The sequence below is a fragment of the Myiozetetes cayanensis genome, unplaced genomic scaffold, assembly GCF_022539395.1.
Source record: "Myiozetetes cayanensis isolate MyiCay16 unplaced genomic scaffold, myiCay2020 scf5-8, whole genome shotgun sequence".
Classification (NCBI taxonomy): domain Eukaryota; kingdom Metazoa; phylum Chordata; class Aves; order Passeriformes; family Tyrannidae; genus Myiozetetes; species Myiozetetes cayanensis.
The window spans coordinates 112,733,154-112,745,938 of NW_026087742.1; the positions used below are offsets into that span (position 1 = coordinate 112,733,154).

The window sequence follows — 12,785 nt, forward strand, 5'->3', positions numbered from 1 at the left end:
TTCTGTTAAAACTCTTAGCAGAAAAGCTCACCTCAGACAATTAAATGTGGGGATTTTTGTCTTGCTGACTTCCTTAGCCTGGTTTGTTCCTAAGCTTGATGAATTTTGATCAGTGTGCATTTGCTGTGCCCAAAGTACTCTGCATTACTAGATGCCAGTGTTGGCCGTGCTTAAAAATAAATGTGTTTGTCACTAAAGAGCTTTTTATAAAGAAGGTTTTATATTCCTGTGCAATGTTTGGAGGGGAAAAAGGGGGAGGAGGGAGTGCACTTTATAGGCTTTGGAGGCAGCTGATGAAGAGCAGGGAGACTGGCTCCAATTTGGAAATGCTGAGCAAGGATGTCTGGAAGAAGAGCAAGATAGCAACCTGAGGAAGCAGTATCATGTGCCAGCTTTGCACCGTGTCAGAACTGTGGTTCTTCATGACTGTGATACCTGATGCTCTCCCCACTTGTCATCACAGTGTAGCAGTACATTGAAATAATGTGATGTGTTGTCTAGGCTTCCAGAAAAACTCCTTTGTGCTCAGGGAAGGGGTTTGTAAGTGCAGCTCCAGCACCTTTTCTCCAAAGGAAGAGTTGCAGGAGGGAAAGACAAGACCCAGTGACCGTGTGGTGAACGGGAGGATGTTTTGGTGTGCCTGGTGTTTATACCCATTTCTGCCAATTTCTGTGAATTTTAAGTCAAGAACAAACTCCGCCTCTCTTTGCCTTGTTTTTTTTTTTTTTCCTGTTTTTCCTTTCTTCCCTCTGAAATAATCCTTTCTTTCCAGAGCTGCTGGTACTGAATGGCACTGATCCTGTGGCAGAAGCAGCCATTCGGCAGCTGAGCGAGTCTGCAAAGCAGAAGCTGAAGTCTCCCAGAAAGAAAAGCACCATTATCATATCAGGGGTGTCCAAGGTAGAGCAGAAAACAACACTTACATTTTTATGTTAGAAAAAGCCTTTGCTCCACTGACTGTGGCGTTAACGTGGGCTCTGCTGTCTCTGCAGAATCCAGGTCTGCGTGCCAGGCTGTTTCTGTAACTGTTTCAAGTTAAGCCAAATCAGGGTTTTGATTGTTAGTTTTGACAGCCTGACTAAGATGCAAGGTGTACTTGGATGGGAGTGGGATGATTAGGGATTTGGGAAAACAAATATGGGTGAGAACAGAAGATAATCAGTCCTTCTCTGTGTTTCACCCACGTAGGGAAGATGCACAGAAAAAGAAAAATGAGAGATTTCTCTATTTTTTTTTTTGTTCAAAGCTGTTAAAACAAAACCCTCTGGAAAACCTCCTGGGCTCTGTTCCAGAGGGAGGGCAAACAGAAGACTGGTTTTCACATGATATATAGCATTCCTCCAGACTTTCTTCATCCACAGCCTCAGTGTCCTATCTGATGCCTGGTGCCTGCCTGTAGTCCTTTCTCTGCAGGTTGCTCCATGGATTTGTGCTGTCAAGCATTGCTGTTGGGCACAGGACCCCTAAAGGGCTCTGAGTGAAAGCCAAATCACTGGGCATGGATCCCCTCATCATCACTGTGCTGTGATGAGGGGGAAAATGGGTATCAGCAGCCACAGTGCCAGATGTATCTACCTGGGAAATGATGGCACTGGCACTGCCTGGATTTGGGTTTAGCTGATACAGCTGACAAATCCTTCTGTAAGATGAAATGCTTTGATATTTCTTTTCTTAGAATGACCAAAATGTGTGTGCTGATACTTCATTAGAGCAGCCCATGCAGGAAAGAGTCTTATTGTTTGTAGTGGGTCCAGGGATAGGTGGGAGGCACGCACTTTATTTATTTTTTTCATTTATTTGGCCTTAATAACATGAATAAAACTTGGCTACGTGCTTCTTTCCTTTAGTAAAGCTAAGGAAGCTTAAAGGGTCTTTCTGATAGTCCTGAGCAATACAGGTGCAAAGAGGAGAAAATAACTTTTGCAGGGAGGCTTGTTTTCCTCCAGCAGGATGGCTCGTGTCAGTGTTGTCTCTTATTTCCACTGGGCAGACCTCTTTATCTCAGGACAGTGAAGCTTCACTCATGATGGACTATGCTGCAGCCATGGACAGCTCCTGTCCCAAAGAAGCAGATCCACCCCCTGTGGAGGAAGCTGTTGCAAAACCCACCCCTGGTGAAAAGCTGCCGTTGGGTCCCTCAGAAACAGCACCTGACACTGCCCCACAGCAGAGCACCCACAAGGCCTGGGGCTTGGAGAACGGCAGCCAGCAGTGGGACACCAGCACCCTCTTAGACCAGACCTCTGAATCCATATCTGGGAGCTCGCTGAGCGTTTCAGAAAGCGGGAGCGTGAAAAAATCCAAAGGTACGTGATCCTTACCTTCCACCTCGGTGACTGGCTGCTTTCTCCGCGGAATTGGCAGAGTCAGGCAGTGCTGTAGTAGCTCATCCTTTCTTGCTGATTTTTCTCTTTTTTTTTTGTCCTTACCCTCCTTGTGATTGTGGTGTTGGTTGAAGCTGTCTCACCAGCAGCACAGAGGGTGCAGTCCACTGCTCTCTGAGCCAGCTCAGGCTCTCTTACACTGCCCTCAGCCAGGAAACAGAAGGGCAGCCCCGTTACTAACATGAAAATGGCAGGGCTCTCAGTTGCTTTTTATACATTCCTTCTCCTCCTTCACGGCCCTGAGCTCAGGACTCCCCTGCCCTAGAGTGTGTGTTCAGGAAGCAGCTGAAGCAGAAACTGCCTTGTGAAACAGTTTCTCCCTTTTCTGCTGATTCCATTAATATGTGGTTTGCTAAAGAAAATGGAATGAAAGGTAATTTAGTAAGTGAATAAAGCATCAGATCATTTTGCTTAGGTAGTTACACACCTGAATGGCTGCAGTTTGAAAGTGTCTTAGGATTCTTTGTGTTTCCTTGATAAATCCATTAACCTCTGAGCACTGGTTTGTGGCCATGTGGTATCAGGGCTATTAGGGTGTCTGACACAAGGGCCAGTGCAGAGCACTGTGCCCTGAACAGGCACACACCAGTCTCATGGGCTGCACCTTGAAACTGAAAAAAAATCCTGTGTTTTTCACCCGCATCCACCCCCTTTTATTATTATTTTCTATTCTTTCCTTGCCCAGAGGTCCTTACTACAAAACCTCGCTATTTCACTTGATTATCACAAACCCATCTCCCCCCGCTCAACGCAGGGCAGACACTGGAGCCCTTTGTCAGGGCCCTCCCTTGGAGCCTCGAGTTTCTCTGGCCTTCCCACAGCTGTATTGCTCCACATGAGAGATCAGGGTGGCACAGCAACAATCCCTGTCACATAAATGGTCCGGCACTGGGAAGTCTTGGGTGTGTTTGGGGTGGGAGTAGGGGGCTAGTTGTGAAGGGATTTGTCTCATTTTGGAGCCTGGAAGAGTTTAGGAAGCTGTGGGAGAGATTGCAAAACCTCTGGACTCTTCTTTAACATGTTATTCTGAAATAAGCAACTGCAAGTTTGTATGTGAGCTGTTGTCTAGTTCTGTTTTTCCCTGTGGTGTATGTTCCAAGGAGATCAGCCTTCTAAAGATCCTTTTCACACAATGCAGTGTAAGGCTGCTAAAAACTGCAAAGTATTTCTAATTTGAGAGAGTTGTATCATCTTAAAATAATACTTTAGGAAAACTGGCTCACATCCCTTTCTTTATACACAGATGTCTTTGTGGAAGTCTTGAATCTCCGCTTTGTCACAGCTGAGTAGCTTTTATGGAGTAAGATAGGAAAACATTCCCACCCCCCTGCCTTCAGTTAGCTGTGAACAGTTCAAGGTTTCTGTTTGTCAAGTGCCTTTCCTTAAAACAAACAAACAAATAACAAAACCCCCACAAACATATAAAACCCCAAACACAACAACAAAAAACCCAAACAAAACTGAAAGCCAACAAAACTACTTCTGCTTTAAAAAGACTTGTACCCCTATTAATGTCTTAAGGTTAGCACTGGTGTTTTTTTTTACTCTTGCATATTTTTGTTTGGTTTTTTTTTTTTACCTTTCTGACTTCCTCTTTCTTACCCATTCCCTTTTGTAAACTTAAGAGGACTGCTATGCCAGCCAGAATTAATTACCCACACAGTAAGTTGGTTTTGTGTATTTTTTTCCCCTAAGAAATTGTAGCTTTACAATGGGACGCTCATTGTAAAAACTGAAGCAAAACATAGTTTGGCACCTGTTTTCTTCTTCCCCCGTCCACTTCTTTCCTCCTTCCAAAATTACCTTCCTGTGCTCAAGTGTCTCAGCAGATTAGTCTGCTGTAGCAAGTTGTTCTCCTGGTGGTCGTGCTGTTCAGGTGGGTCACACAGAAATCTCAGCAAGGAAGGCCTGGAGGGGTGCTCTGCATTCCTAATCTCTCTCCATCTTGCCCGTTCCTGTAACATCTGATAATCAGCCAAACTCTCTGCTCATGCAAACCTCGTGTGACCCCATGACTGGATATACACAGGCAAAATACTTATTTTAAAACCTGCTGCTTACAGTTTTTTAGGTAAAGCTTTTCTACCCTAACTTGCAGAGCTACCAGGGCCTCAGCAGGTATCTGCAGAACCACCTGTATAAAAGCTGTTTTGGAAGTTGGGAAGGAATGGAAAGCAATCTCTGTTCATATCCTTGTAGATGTGGAAGGAAATCTTCCTTGATTAACAAAAATGGCATTCAGAAGTGATCATAGCCCCACAGGCATTTTCAGGACACCCTAAACTAGTGCAGAGGAGTCCAGCCAGCTCGTACAGTATGCTCCCTGCTCATCTCCTGGTGTAAGGAGCAGGGCTGGCATATGGATCCTGTTGGACTCGAGAAGTGAGCATGCAAACAGCACGAGCATTGCCAAGCTGGGGATGTGCCCTGCCCTGCCCTGCCTCCCTGGCAGGGCTGCATGTCTCCACAGCAGCTGGAGCCGCTGCCAGGCAGCACACTCCAAACTGGTGCGGACTGATGGGGATTTGTGGCAAGCTTCCAGACAGCCATGACCTCAGCACCTCCAAAAAACACAGGGAGCTTTCACGCTGGGGGGCTGCTGCTTGTGCTGAGCCTCGGGGAAGCGCTGCCCACGACTTCTCAGCTGCAGTGAGTTGTCCCAGGCCACCCATTTTCGCAGCATTCTTGGTTCAGTTCTGATTCCCAGTACGGAAAATCAGTCTGAATCAGTAGAATGGATAGGACTAAATATCTGCTTATGGATAAGCCTTTCTGCCCTGCTCCTGCTGGCACAGCTTCAGCTGCAGCTGCCAGGGCTGCTGGGCAGAACAGCTGCCTGCTCAAACAAGAGCGGCACAGCAGCGAGGCCTCGTGGATCCCCCCCCAGCCTTGGCATATTAAACACGACTGTCAGTGTCCTGGGGTTGAACACTGTTTCTTTTATGCTGCTGACAACAGCTTGAAGTGGTTCTGCCTTGCCAGAAAGATCGATCAGAGGGTGATGGGAGGGCAGTCAAGACTCAAATCCACGAGTTCCAGTTGCTTTCGGCTGATTTCTGCTTCATCCCTGTGAGAAGTGCCTCGGCAGCTGGCAGGCAAAAAACATGCTGGAATATCCTCCCAGGTGCTGAGCCCTTAAAGTAATAAACCCAAGCACATGTTTGCAAGTGCTCTGGTCTGAACAAAGCAGCATTTGGCTGCGTGCAGCAGAGCTGCCATGAAATACCTGTTCTGCAGCTGTCGCTGTGCAAAGTGACACGGGGCCCGTGCCTGGTCCCTGGGGGACAAACACGTAACTCTATCTGTGGCAGAGCACTGCATGAAAGAACTGGTCTGTGTGTTGCTTTTTGTGTCCATCTGCAAGGGGAGGAAAAGCAGAGTCAAGACCGTGCAGCGACAGGAATTAATAGCTGAGCTGAGAAAGAATGAGGAAACCTGATAGTGGTGCCGGGAACAAGGTGTGGAAGCTTTGCCAGGGAGAGATGACTGTCCTCACGTACTGCTCTGACTGCCAGACGCTGCGGTGTTGGCTTGCTACCTGGGTCCTCCTTTGTTCAAATTGGCTCCTGCCACCTGGGCCAACGCCAGCACCCAGTTCTGCACCGAACTTGCCCTTTTAATGTCCCCACACCAGGTTGAGTGTTGCTGGTAGCCTGGAGCAGTGTCCCTGCCAGCTGCAGCCTCGCAGGTCAGGCACATGTGCACACATGGAAAAAAGGAAGGTGGAATTTGGCAGAACAGCTGCAAAAAAACACAATCCAGGCTTGCAAAGAGAGGAGTACTGGTAGCTGGTGCTGGCAACACGAGTCCCTGGTGAGGTGACAGCTGCAGTTGCCTTGGCTGCATGCTGGGTTTGACATGGGATCAAGGGAAGGAATACAGCAAAATACAGCAACTTAATTTGCCGCAGAAGGGATTTGGGCGGATTGCTGAACCTGTTGGAAGCAGATGTAATATTATTTTTAATCTGCTTGAAGTGAGTCGCTATTCCTAACAGGATTTTAAAATAGCAAATGCTTCACGAGTGTTGCTGTGGGTGGTGCTGTCGAATTCGTGTGGAACACCTGCTGCCTGGCTTCTACGAGCCCACTGCACACAGGTTCACTGCCAGGTGCTGTTCTCTTTCACCTCAAATTAAAACACCACCTTCGCGTGGTGCGTCACGGGCTGATCTTTTCCTCCTTTGATCTCTGAAACAACAAAGAGTAGTAACATTACCTCCTCTGTTTCATTCTTTTTATAAAATACTTTCTCCCTTTATTGGCTGGGAGGATTGGCCCTGCCTATTGGGCACGTGAGAACCCAGTGTACAACCCACACCAGTGGCTGTGCATGTGTGTATGAGCACTAACACAGATTTGAGAAGAGCATTTGAAGCTAAGGATGTGTAAGGAAGGAAGCTTCCACAAGATGCGTGGATTGACTTTAGAAACCGAAATCAAAGGTCAGCTTTGTTTAGTCGGGCTGCCATTGAAGCTGAGCTTCGAGAGGGAAAGCAGCCTGTTCTTTCTGAAGTGTCCCTTTTCTCCCTTCCCACAGGTGGGATTCTGAAAAAAAGCGCGAAGCTCTTTTTCCGCCGGCAGCACCACCAGAAGGATCCAGGAATGAGCCAATCCCACAACGACCTCGTGTACCTGCAGCAGCCCCTGTCAGAGGAGACCCGCAAGAAGGGAGGCACCCTGTCCCGGATCCTGAGCAGGAAGCTCCTTTCCAGGAACAAAAGCAAGAGCAAACTGAACGGTGCTCCGGGAGAGCCGTACATATAAGAGCGGACCCTCTCTGCTGGGATACTTGCACATCAGTTGAGCATTTTGTTTACAGAGCAGTGCTAGAGAATACAAATATGGCTGATGGCTTGCATAAAAGGATGTTCACTAATGCAGTGGTCTTTTTTCGTTTGTTTTTCCAAAAGACGCTTTTTCTCTCTGATGATGAAGTTTGCTCCTCCAAGTACGAGCAGTGCTACGTTAATCATGGAGGCTTTGGAGAACCGTGTGGTTCATTGTGGAAGATGAGGGAGGATGGGGAATGGTGCAGGTGGGGACCAAGAAGGCCATTGGTATCCTGGAGTGCATCAGGAGGAGCACTGCCAGCAGATCAAGGAAGGTGATCCTGCCCCTCTGCTCAGCCCTAACGAGGCACATCTGCAGTGCTGTGTCCAGTCTGGGCTCCTCAGGACAGGAGGGACGTGGAGCTCTTGGGGCAGATCCAGAGGAAGATGCAAAGATGCTGCAGGGATGGAGCATCTCTGGGAGCAGGAAAGGCTGAGGGAGCTGGGGCTGTTCAGCCTCCAGAGCACACACTGAGAGGGGACCTCCCCCAGGTCTGTGGGGGCTGCAGGGAGGGGGCAGAGGATGGACCAGGCTCTGCTCGGGGGGGCCCAGCAATGGCACAAGAGGAATGGGCAGGAACTGATGCCCAGCAAGTTCCACCTGCACAGGAGGAAGAACTTCTTTGCTGGGCAGTGACCCAGCACTGAACAGATCACCCAGAGAGGGTGTGGAGTCTCCCTCACTGGGGATATTCCAGACCCCTCTGGACACAATCCTGTGCAACATGCTCTGGGATGACCCCGCTGGAGCAGGGAGGTTGGACCAGATGATCCCACTGTGGTCCCTTCCATCCTGACCCACTCTGTGGGGAGGACCCACGTGTGAGCACCTGGTTTTACATTAACAGGGAGCTCAGAACTGAAACATCGACCCTGGGTTACGTGACTGAACCACTGCAGAGAGCGAAGACACCACTGTGCTCCCTCACTGCAGCCTGCAATAGTAGCAATGCAGGGCTCAACTGATTTTTCTAGTCAGGCTGAAAGGGAAAAAAAAAAAGAGACCCAGATCCAGTTTGTATTGTAATGTGGAAACGGGTATGTTTTCAGAAGCAGAAGGAAAATGCTGATTCAGATATCCTACTGTAATAACTGTAGCCTGCTGTAATAACTGCTCGGTCCATGTAGGTGGAGAGATGCCTTTGATATTAGCCATAAATCAATAAATTATGCAAATATCTGTACTAGCATATTGTTCAATGTTCTGTGCAGAAGTTATGCTTAACAAAACAACCTTTTTTTTTTAAAGTCTACTTGAGTCTACTCGCAAAGAACACATTTACCAAGTCTTATGTGTAGCTTTCCTTCCCTGCGTGAGAAGCTGCATTGCTGATGCAAAAACCTGTCTTAGGGGCTCTAATTCCTTCTCCCAAGTACTTGTTAGACAAGTATATTAACCATCATATCAAATGCAAAGCTAGGAGCCATAAGTGGTAAATAGAGCATAGTTAACCCTACAGTGCTTTTCATTAGCTTATTTTACTCGCCACTCACTGAGATCCTAGAAAACACAGTTGTGAAGAAAGCTTTTGAAAAAATAATAACAATTCCCTTAGCTCACTTTCAGTTTCTAGGTCTGCCAGTGTTGTCATGTGATTGGTGAGTGGTTGGTCAGATGAGTTTTTTTAACTTTTTCTCCTTGTTAAATATTGCAGCCGGCTCCTTTAAATTAAAACGAAAAACTGATGGAAGTAAAATCATAAAGGTTCTTGTTTTGGCTGTCAAGAGTAAAATGACAGTCTTTCATAAGTACCATCTTTTGTGGTTACCTGTGTTTTTCCATCATCTACATTCCTGCTGAGGACAAAGGACCAAGCCTGTTCTCTTCAGCCAAGAAAAACATCCATTCATTCCACCTAAATTACTGAAATGAATGGATGATAGATTGGTGCCTACTTTGCCAATAGTGATTTTCCCCCTGGCCCCTTTCCTTCCCTTAAGCTGTCCCAACTCTTTGGCAGATATTTGGGCTTTCAATTTAAACGATTCATCAAAAATAGAAAGTCACGGAAGAACAGAAACACATTTTAAAACTTCTTGATGGACTCAAGATTCTTTGGTAAAATACTTGTACAGTGAAGATCAAAGTAGAGGGGGTTTGGTTTCTTTTTGACCAGAAAAATATTGGAGGAACTGAGCTGTCAGAATCCTTTAACTGTGTAAAAATACTGTTTATGTGTAACCTCCAGAAATCACTGTGGTAGCACAGCAGACCAGACTATCAAATAGTTGTATGTTTAAGGATGCTGCTTATCATGAAAACACTTGAAGGCATTTTAATGTTCTGTATTTTGAAAATTGGTTACAAATGAATCTTCTAGAGCTGTAATGTGCTTAGAAATCCCAGTTCAGTAATACAGGCTTGTCCAGCTTGAATGTGCTTGAACGCTTTTGTTTATTGTTAATGTAATACAGAGTGGGTTTCTTCATTTCCTTCATACAGTGGTTCATGGTATGAGCAGTAAAACCCCTGATGTCCTGTTCTCTAAACATACATTTTTTTTCCTTGATTTTACTTGGAGCTCTCTGCATGGCAGGGCAGGATGGGGGTCAAGTCCCTGCCACGTTTAACTGCTCAGTCTTGTTTGCTGAAGGAGAAAGCCACAACTGGTCTCTCAGTTGAAAAAATCAAAGTGAAACTGAGCTCCATGGGTAGCAACACCCCTACACTAAAAACAAAGACCTGTGGAACTGGGAATGCAGGAGCAGTAACACTGCTTCAAGTCTTGCTTAAGTTGCTGAACTGGGATTTTCATTCACAGAAGCTTTAGCTGTAGAACGGGGTGGAAATAACACCAAGTAACTTGCAGAATACAGGAATGGGGTTTGCTCCTAGCTTACCCCAAAGAATAGATACACACTGAAGAAGTGATTAATTAATTAATTAATTAATTAAGGCCTTGGTGATCACCTAAATGCTTGTCTTGGTGGTGGGAACCAAGAACATTCTATACTACAAAGTGTGTGAATGTCTGAGCTTGCATGTGTGGAAAGACAATGAATTCTTAAATGAGGAAAGCAAGGCATTTGGGGTAAAAAGGGAATCTTGGGGGTTTTTTACTTGCCTTCACTCCTCAGGAAAATAAACATGGTTTGGTTTGATGAACTGGCTGGTTCTATCTATATCTGGCTGGTGTGTTCCTCACCTCTTCCTACTCCCATGCAAATAACTTATGGCCTGTTGTAAAAAGAAGCTGAGGTACTAAACATGAAGGGACAATTGAGTTGCTCAGTCTTGACAACCCCAAAGGCCCAGAATATTGAATCTCATTCCCCCCTTCTGAGACAATAAGATGGTCATTTAAGATCAGGAGAGATCTGAGGATGTACATTTTTGGGGTACTAATATTTAGGTCAGTGTGAGCTGGATCCTGACAACCAGTGGTATCTGCACTGCTGGTTCGGGTCGGGAGGACTGGATTTGTCAGCTGGCACAACTAACACTGTGACATGTCCTGCATGTGTCCTGTGCAGTTTGTGTGAAGGATGCCGGGGGAATCACTTTGCTTTTTTAAGTTTTGCCATCTTTGTGGCTTTAATAACTACACATTTGAATAGCAGATGAAATCTCTACAGAATATTATTATACTTAAGACTTCTTGTTTTCTGCCTTGCAGTTTAATTATGTCAGAACAATGGCTTGGGAACAACCTATGAAAATATTTTTTTCTTTTTGTCCCTTTTCTCATTCTTCTGTGTTTCTGGATGTTCTGTACAGCAAAGAAGGCATGGTATTTATTTTATGAGTAACAAGAGATGAAGGCTTGCTTTTCCTTTCTGAGGATTTTTCTGCCCATAGTTGAACCTTCTTAATCTGTTTGTGGTTTGTTTTGCTTTATGGTGTTTCAACTTTGCCTCGAGGGAGACAACCTACATCCTTCCTAACCAAGGTTTGCCTTGGCGCTAGTGTGAATTTTGACCAAGTAAATAGTACAAGAATTAAATTTCTCTTTGTAGGTTAAAGCAATCATGGCTAGGCTTCGTGAACGAAGAAGGAGAAATGACAAGTCATTTCACTCCTAATAATGTATGAAATTTGTGAATCTGAGGTTGCAGGAGGGAAGAGGAATACCAGAGTGTAAAAAAGTTCATTTTAAAAGCAAATCACCTTTGGCAAACTTCTGCAGCTTAATGGACAGGTCGTACACCTTGCAGGCATAAATACTGGGCTTTATTCTTGTGCTGTCAGATTTTCCTTGCTCTTTCTTTGGGAGAGAGGTTGGGGCTCCAGGCCATATAGTCCTAGTTACTGTCTTGCTCTTGAGAGGATTTGGCTTACAGCACTGCTTTTTTTTTTTTTTGAGGAATTTGCCTGGCAATGACACCAGTTTTGGGGATCGGTGAAATTTTACAGCCTTTCCTGGTGCTGCATCTCCTCCCTGGTTCTAGGTGGTTTTCAAGTGAAAGCTTTCTGCTGCATATTTCTTGTAAAGTTTTGGTGTTCTTGATGTGGAAAGTATCATAGGAAAAAGCAGAAGTCGACCACATAAAATGCTACCAGACCTGGATGGGGAAGCAAAATAAGAATTTTGCTCTTCTATCCCCTTTTTCAGCTCTGGTAGCTCTAGGTTGCAAGGAGCAAGAGCTCTATCCAAGGTGAGAGCTGCCTGGGTTTTTCCCTTCAGGTTATTGCAGGTTTTGAATTGTAGGGCTGAAGTTTGAGACAAGTGCTTATCCTGGTACAGAATTAAGTATGCCATAGCTCCAGGCTAAGACATTCCTGCTGTGAGTGGGAACAGCTGACCTCATGCTCTGACCTCCACAGGATCTAAGTGGATTTATTCATGTGTTTAAAGTCAGCATATGCTTCTGTACATCGCTAAGCCACAGCCTTGGTGACAAACAACTCCAGATTAATTATATAACAAGGGTGATTGCTTTAAGTTAAGGGTGAATAATACCACTTCACTCAGGATCTCCAAACTGCTACTATGCAAGGTGCTGGCACGGTGTGAAAATAACTGGGAAGGTTGGATCTGGAGTCTTTCCAGTACTATAACTCTGTATTTCCCAATAATGTATTCTGCTCTGATATTCCGGGGAGTAGTGGTGTTAAAACATTTTTTTTTCAAGCATCAAGTTGTGATAGTCACTTCTTCTGTGGTGTTTGTTTTGGTTTTTTTTCTCTGTGTACACAAATTTAAGTTGGTGCAATTAAGAAATATACGATGTACAGATTTATTATATCATTAAAAAAAAAACTGAGAAGAGGATTTTTTAAAAGAAGTAACTGCTGCTGTACATAAAATAAAAGCCTATTGTCTCTGTGTGGTGTGCTGTCCTACATATCCAGTCAGCCAAGCATAACAGATGGTTTTCTACTCTCCTTCACTCCTTTGACCTGTTGCTCAACACACTTCCATTTACCTGTTTGTTCAGGAGCAGAGTTCTCTACCTGCCCTGTGCTGACACTGTGGGTTGTTTCTGATAACCCTGGCCTATCAGGTGGCCCCTTGTTGCCTGAGAAATCACCTGAAACATGGATTGGGTGGGAATTTAATGGCAAGAAGGAATTGTGGAACTCGTTGTGGTTACTCATTATTCTTTCTCTCGGTTATTATGTTGTAATA

General features: G+C 45.3%; 1 protein-coding gene across 2 annotated transcripts in view; it reads left to right on the forward strand.

The window, feature by feature from the left end:
* Positions 1-12,482, forward strand: part of C2CD2 (C2 calcium dependent domain containing 2) — a 39,149-nt gene extending 26,667 nt beyond the window's left edge. Inside the window, exons 12-15 of one of the 2 annotated variants that reach the window (XM_050332816.1) lie at positions 773-900; positions 1,991-2,306; positions 4,010-4,046; positions 6,924-7,072. In XM_050332816.1, the coding sequence (XP_050188773.1) occupies positions 773-900; positions 1,991-2,306; positions 4,010-4,035 (470 nt within the window). In that variant the 3' untranslated portion in view covers positions 4,036-4,046; positions 6,924-7,072. Of the gene's footprint in view, positions 1-772; positions 901-1,990; positions 2,307-4,009; positions 4,047-6,923 lie in introns of both variants that reach the window. The other variant, XM_050332815.1, reaches the window with a different exon arrangement.
* The last annotated feature ends 303 nt before the right edge of the window (positions 12,483-12,785 follow it).